At 29.5% G+C, this 7,895-nt stretch overlaps 1 protein-coding gene across 1 annotated transcript; it reads right to left on the bottom strand.

The window, feature by feature from the left end:
• Positions 1–1,977: 1,977 nt before the first annotated feature.
• Positions 1,978–3,494, bottom strand: LOC120089527 (uncharacterized). The gene is made up of 2 exons (XM_039047028.2): positions 3,355–3,494; positions 1,978–3,275 (listed from the first exon to the last, which is right to left on the bottom strand). Exon 2 carries the CDS (start codon positions 3,016–3,018, stop codon positions 2,122–2,124), a length of 897 nt encoding a protein of 298 aa, XP_038902956.1. The 5' UTR covers positions 3,019–3,275; positions 3,355–3,494; the 3' UTR covers positions 1,978–2,121.
• Between the last annotated feature and the right edge of the window lie 4,401 nt (positions 3,495–7,895).

Raw genomic sequence — 7,895 nt, 5'->3', positions numbered from 1 at the left:
ATTCTTTCATTTTCAAGTCTCAAATGATCAAACTGAATAAATAATAAAAGAATATATGTGTTTTATAAAGAAAAAAAAGAGGTTAAAATCTTATTTTGGTCCCTATATTTTAGGGTTTATTCAATTTTAAATCCCTATACTTCTACATGTCCAATTTTTAATCAATTTACTTTGAAGAAATTTTAAATTTACTCCCTACTACAGTGGAATCTTTTAGTAACTTTCTGTTTTTTTATTAACATTTTTACTATAATTTTTTAAAACATACTTACATATTGTGTTTCCTTGCATGAAAATGATTATTATTGTTTAATTGATTTCAATAAAAATTAACTTTGAGTGATTAAATCTAAGATTCACTGAAAGAACAAGAATTAAAATGAGACATTTGAAAGTACATGAGCTAAAATGAAATAAATTACACAATTTAGAGACCAAAATGATATTTTAACTCAAAAAATTTATATTAATGATTCAATTTTAACTAGGGAGAGTTTTAATTTTTTAAAATATTAGGAAAAAAAATTATAGTGTGTCATAAAATTAGTTGGCTACATTTGTAAATTTCCAAAAGATCATTTGTAAAACCAAATTCCATTTTTTTCCATCTTCGAAGAAGTATATTACTTGTATTCCCCATAGTCTATTATGTGACCAATCTGTTTTTATTTTCTATTAATATTGGTTAAACTTAAAAGACACTTTCTCATCCATGCATTTTTCTCGAGTAACAACTCAATCTTCTTAGTTATGTAGAATGATAAGACTCTATTTGATAACCATTTTATTTTTTTATTTTTTATTTTTTAAAATTAAGCATATTTTCTTCCCATTTCTTACAATGATTTACATTTTTATTAAATAAAATGATCGAATTCTTAGTCAAATCTCAAAAACTAAAACAAATTCGTAAAACTACTTTTTTTAGTTTTCAAATTTTAGGCTTGATTTTTTTTAAACCATTGGTAAAAAGTAAATAATAAAGAAAGAAACAAAAAACAAAATAATAATCAAACGGGACCTAAATCGCTGGATTATAAAAATCTAATGTTGGATTTTGGCAAGATTTTTTTTCTTCCACGAAATAAACTAAATTCTTATGTACTAAAACATAAGGTTAGGAGTTGAATTGCAACTTCAATGGAATTGCAGAGATCAAAAGTATTTTTTGAAGGCTCTATTGCATGTTCCTGATTGAGGCAGACTTAACGACTAACATGCTCTGATCTTAAGTTTAATTTTGTTTGTTTGTTTGTTTGAAACTATTGTATTATTTATCAATTAGTTGACAGATATGTATTAATTTGACAATTTATTCATATTTACAGGTTAATACGTTATACATAGACAATAGATACACAACTTAAAGAAAAAAATGGTTATCTTTTATAAGTTTGAATGTGAAAGTGAATTCGAGCATGAATAAGACATTCTTTCCCGTTTCAAATCAAATATCGATGGTCCGATCCTAATAAAAAAAATTTGAATGTGAAAGGAAGATTTTGATTTCATGTCTGTCCAACAGTACTGGAAGAAATTGAAGGAATAGAATTACTTGTTTGTGATAGTGAACATGGGTGTAATTTAACAAAGATGCAACTTTTCTCTCACAACAAATTTAGGGGGCATTTAAATTAGTGTAAATTAGATAGAGAATAGAAAAGGACAGAGAGCTGAAATTACTAAAAAGGACTGGTTTTTTAAGTCTCCTTTCCAACCTAAAATTAAATTTCAAAACTTCCCATTACAAAATTACAATTAATATAAGTACAACAGTTTAATTCACCAAATTGCATTCATAATCTGACAATTTCAGATGATATAATAACAGATCATCACATCTGCAAATGAATATATTGTATTGGTTGTTAATGAAGACAATGTAATAATTGGTTTTTGTCCACTATTGAAAGAGTGTCAGATTTCCAAATTTCAGCAATGCTAGACATTTTGAATGGAATGGTAAAAGAAAAGGAATGAAAAAGGTTAATTTAATTAATTCATTGAATCAATCCAAAGTGAGAAAGTTGTTTGCATTTTGATACATAATGCAAATCAACTCAAAAGCTGAAGAAATATCAATTGAATCATAAACACCTATCTAATGAAACATTATCAAATCTATATATGCTCTGAAAAAGGAGAAGCTAAAGGAAGAACCTGTGAAGAACTTGAAGAATACTGTGAAGCATGATGATTTTCAGGCTCTCTCTCTTTTGTACAACAAAACCCATCTTCTTCTTCTTCTTCAACAGCTGCTTTGGGATTTGAAATGGCTTTTGTTTCATAATTCTGAACTGACCCACCATTATTACAAGCCTTCTTTTGAGCTTCTTCCATTAATCTTCTATACAGTTTCTCTTCTGCCTCTCTTAAGAACCTAAATTTTGGGGGAGGTGAAGATAAGAGTCTGTTCAAATCCAAATCTGTTGATGATTCAAAGAGAGGGTTTATATTGAATCCATGGTGCTTGAAAGAACTCAAGGGATTTAATGGAGATGTTGCCTTCAATGGAGGAGAAGGCAAAGGAGTAAGAAAAGGAGTGTCAACAGTCAAAATAAGATCACTTAAACTTCTTGTTCTTGATCCTTTTCTGCTTCTATCTTCAGACTCTAAATCTTCTTTAGTTTCTTCTTTAATGGTGAAAAGAAACCTAGGTGGACCTGCAAGATTATGCAGTCTCATTAATTCTAACTCAACTCCATCTTCTCCTCCAGATGATTTCAACAACAAATCCTTCCTACAACCAATTTCAATGTCAGATTCTTGAGTTCTCACTTCTAGATTCCTTTGATTTTCTCTAAAATTGTTGGGTTGTAATGAAGAAGATCCCCTTTTCCAATTCCAACAAATGAGATGAAAAAACTCCTTAGCGTAATTGGTGAATTCATCTTCAACTTGTGAATTGAAGCTTCTTTTCTTCCACCAAAGCAAATAGTAAAGCTCAGCAACAAGAGCAAACAGAAGACAACCAAAAACTAAACTCAACCCAATTCCCAATCCACTAAAAGAAGTCATCTCCCTTTCAATTGGGAACAATCTCAAAACCCCACCATTAATTACCCAAAAAAACCCTCAAACCTCAATTTTTCTCCATCTCTTAAACACCCAAAAAGGAAATAGAACTCCAAAGTCTAAAACCCCATGAAAACAAACAGGACAAGAAATTGTTGAAATCCCCAAAATCAGCACTGAAACTAACAAGAAAGCAGAGAAACAGCCTCAAAGAAGCAACAGGAACAGAATAGAACAAAACAATCACTTGAGATTGTGGCCTGAAACATACGCAATAGTAAATTCCAGCAAGTTCTTCCAAGAGAGAATAAACGCGTAGGGGGGAAAAAGGGGAGTTACCTTTAGAAAGGCAAAAGAATGCTGGAGCAGCCACAATCAATAGATGCGAACAAAAACCCAATTTGTAATTTAAATATGAGAAAGAATCCAAAAGATGAACAAGAACTAAAAAGCAGAGAGATTAAATTAAGAAAGGAATGTTAAGAAGATGCAATTTTATATATGAAATATGAACTTTGGGGTTCTAATAGTATTGTGGGGGTTGCTTGGGTGGCAGCTCACATGGGTGGGTTTGGCCAAAGCGTGTGGAATTGCAGTGAAATAAATTTTATTTTTTGCCCTTTTTGTTTATTTTATATATAATTTTCCTCCTCCCCCCCATTGGTTGTTTGGGTTTGAATGCAAAAGAGGAGAATCATCCTCCATGGTGAATCACCTTCCATAAATATTTCAAAGAATAAAAATAACACGGTTTGATATTCTTTTAATGAAAAAGCACAATTACCTTTTTAGTTGTTGGGTTAGAGATGAACATCCATCGAATAGAGTCGGTTTTTCAATCAAACTATCATCAAATCGACTATAATAGATTTAGTAAATGTTCAAATCGATCTTGATCGTTGAGGAGTAAAAGTCGATTGGTCGGTCGGTTTTATTCGTTGTTTTTTTTTCAAAATTTGTTGGTTTGGAAAGACATCGATCGACTTCAATTCGATCGGTCGACTCGATTTTTCAGTCTATCATGCTCACCCCTAATTGAGAATCTAGTTTTCATTTGGTTATTAGATTTCAAATGTTACGTTTTTTCTATAGATTTTGAGTTTATTTTTAATTTGGTCTATCAGTGTCAAAATGTTTCATTTTTATCTTAGAGGTTTGAGTTTCGTTTTCCTTTGGTCTTTAGATTTTAGTATTTTACTCTTTTACTCTTGAAATTTTGTTGATGCTCACCTTGGTTTGACATTAAATATTGCTTGATTAATTTAAAATAATTATCAAGGGTATATTTTAAATTAATTTTAATAGAGATGAAATATTAGTGAAAACTATTTAATTATGATTCTTTCAAATTATTCAATAGACATTGACACTAATGACTTAAACTGCATATTTAATGAAAATTAATGTTGCAAATGTCAATCTTGAAACTTATGGATCAAACGATAATAAAAGTCCAAAAAATGTAACATTTTTTTACCGTGAACCAAATGAAAATTAAATTCAAAGCTCAAAGGTAACATTTTGGGACATGAAAATGGACCATATTAAAACTATACCCAAAATCTGGAGACGAAAAATATAATTTTTCTCTCTTTTTTTCTCTAAGAATATATTAAATCACAAGTTTAGTTTTTGACCTTTCATATTTATAACTATTTACTCCCTTGATTGTTAGGATTGCAAACAATATTTCACATTGATTAAGGAACGAAGTGATCATTAATATATAAGCGTGAATAATTATCTCTATTAGTATGAGACATTTTGGATGGTTCCAAATGCGAAGTCATGGTTTATATTCAACATTGACAATATCAATACAAAATCGACAATTTAGAAACGATAATTTTAATTTAATCTATAAATAATAATAGCACCAGAAACAAAAATATTTTAAAATTTCCACGTTAGTGTCGAAACTTCAATGGTATGTAACATGTTTATCTTCATATCTTAAACAGATAAAATGTTTGTTTCATTTTATAGGTTGTTAGCTTTGTTTTATTTTCATTCCTTTTTTAGTTACCTATTTTATATTTCGAGTTCAATAATATCTTCTCTAAATAATAATATTAATTAGATCTATTAAATATCAAATTAAACCACTTAAATTAATTAAGTTAAATTCAACCACATAAGTTGGTTGAGTTAAAACAAACATTCATATCAGTGACAAAACAGTCATTTTAAAAGTTTATCATCGTCAAGATGGTCATAATTCAATTTACATAAAACATATACCCTACCTTAAGAAATTATAAGTTTAAATTTTCTATCTCGATACGTTCTTAGAACTTTTTAAACAAAGAAATAAAAAACAATTTATAGACCTCAATAATAAAGTGATTCCATGTGAATAATAATTAGGGACACTTGCAAATATAGTCATCAGGCCCAAAATATTAGTAGATATAATATAATATAAAAAGTTTAAAAATATGAAAAAATTTAGATAGTCTATCAATGATAGACTCCGACCACATTATTGGTAGTTGGTAGAAATTTATCAGTGATAGATCATATCGCTGGTAGTAGTCCATCAACGATAGAAGTCTATCACTGATAGATTTTGCTATATTTGTAATTTTTTAAATGATGTTATACACTTAATTATTACTCCAAAAAATATTACTAATTGCAATTACCCTATTAATTATTGAGATTCTATCATATTGCCGATGATGTTAATTTGATAAACAATTTAATGCATGTAAAAATACAATACAATATGGAAAGCGTGCAAACAAGTTTCCGTACGTAATTTGTCAAAAATCATTATAATATACAGGAGTTTTTGTTTACATAATAATTTCATTTTTTAGGAAATTTTTGTTTCCATAATATTCATTGATATTCGGGTGATAATAATAAAGCTAGGAGGACGATATATTTATTTTCATAAACCATGATCCACAGCGAACTAATTATCGGAGAAAATAGTATATATAGAATTAAATATACTAGCAAGCTGATTATACTTCAATTACTACTCAATGTATAATATTTAAACTCAAACAAAAGTCAGATGATGTAACAAGATTTAGATATAAAAATAATAAAAAACTTGAAAGAACTACACAACCTTTTGAGACACAAAACATAGTCGAAGCACGCTTCTAGTAAGCCTTGTCCTGAAGACAATTATTCGCTCTGCATTTGCTACAAGTAGACTATAATGGTCGTCTCAGTAGGATACAATGACTAACTTCGAGAGAACTGCAACATCGAACTATTTGGATCTGACAGAACTCTTGGGTACTTATTCTCAACTCAACTCAATAACAAAAGAAAGAAATAAAGAAAGAAAGGAAAGAACTAATTTGGAACGAGATGCAACAAATGAAGAATCAAGTTGCTATTTATAAGTTAGCTACTTGGTAACCCTCTAAATTACAAAAAAAAAAAAAAATCAAATAAATACAGAAATTGAAACATTTGTCAAATTTAACTCAATTGAGTCGTCACTTGAAAAAAATCAAATATAACTCATTCAAATTGAAAAAAGAAACTACAAATCTAACTTTCATAAATATTAAATTTGTATATGAAACATCATTTTAATTTGAAGTTTCAATTCAATTTGAAAGTTTTTAAACAATAAATTTAATCTACGCAATCAAATTCATTTTATGTTTCAAATTTTCAACAAATTTTCACTTTCTTTCACTATATAGATCCAACAATCCCCCACATGAAAGAAAGTGAGAAAAATCAAATAAAACCGTTGAGAGCAAACAGACAAGCTATGCATCAGCAGAGGTGTCTTCTAGACTTGAACCTTCCTTAGTGAATATCTATCGAATTTACCGAAGAAATAGTGAGATTAAGCTTAGGAACTATCATTCTCATTGGTGAATTGAGACAACAGATATCACACACAACTCGTCTTGTATCTTTGAGTTCTATATGTTTGTGTCCATTTTGGTCTTAGACAAGATCCTGAATTCATGAAAACTTTAGAGAACATAAGCAATCTGAAAAGTTCTCAGAGAAGCGACCTTACTTCTACTCTCATATAGGTAATATTGATTAAGAGCATCCTTTCACTTCTCTTCTTATAAAATATATATGAATATAACCTTAACATCAATAGATCACACACTCTAGAATATCATAGAAAGGGAAGAAACTATAAGTTTCTTAGCATGTCAACTATGAATTATCCAACTAGTTTGCCTATTGAACCTAGATCTTGGGATCTTCAGTCAACTAGGTTAGGTTACCACCAGATAACTCATTTCATAGGCTTTAATCCCATTTCCCTCGACCTCTTACCAATCTTTTCATCAAAGGATTTGTAATATTTTCTTTCGACTTCATATAATCAATGGAAATTATTCAATTAGAGAGCAATTGCCTTATCAAATTATGTATGCGTCTAATATGTCATGACTTTCCATTATAGACATTATTCTTGACTTTCATAGAAGTCACTAAATTGTCACAATAAATACATATTGCACTTACAGGCTTTGGCTATAGTAGAATATCTTCAAGAAAATTTTGGAGCCATTTAGCTTCTTCTTCTACTTTATGAAGGGCTATAAACTCTGATTCCATAGTAGAACGTGCTATACACGTCTGTTTTGAAGATTTCCATGATATAGCTGCTCCACCTAAGGTTAAAATATACCTACTGGCTGATTTAGTCTCCATGCTATCAGAAATTCAATTAGCATCACTAAATTCTTTCAATACAAGTGGATACCTCGTATAATGCAATCCATAGTCTAGAGTATACTTCAAGTACCTTAGAACTCTTACTAACGCATTCCAACGATCATGCCCATGATTGTTGAAGTATCTTGCTAACCTTCCTACTGAATAGGCAATATCAGGTCATGTACAATTCATTATGTACGTTAAGCTACCAATAACTC

The sequence above is a fragment of the Benincasa hispida genome, chromosome 10, assembly GCF_027475165.1.
Source record: "Benincasa hispida cultivar pf3 chromosome 10, pf3_genome.v1.1, whole genome shotgun sequence".
Lineage (NCBI taxonomy): Eukaryota > Viridiplantae > Streptophyta > Magnoliopsida > Cucurbitales > Cucurbitaceae > Benincasa > Benincasa hispida.
The sequence above is the reverse complement of the archived record's forward strand: the minus strand, read 5'-3'. Positions and strand labels throughout refer to the sequence as shown.

Excerpts from the sequence above, each read along its gene's own strand:
- LOC120089527 (XM_039047028.2), bottom strand. The coding sequence starts at position 3,018 with ATGACTTCTTTTAGTGGATTGGGAATTGGGTTGAGTTTAGTTTTTGGT.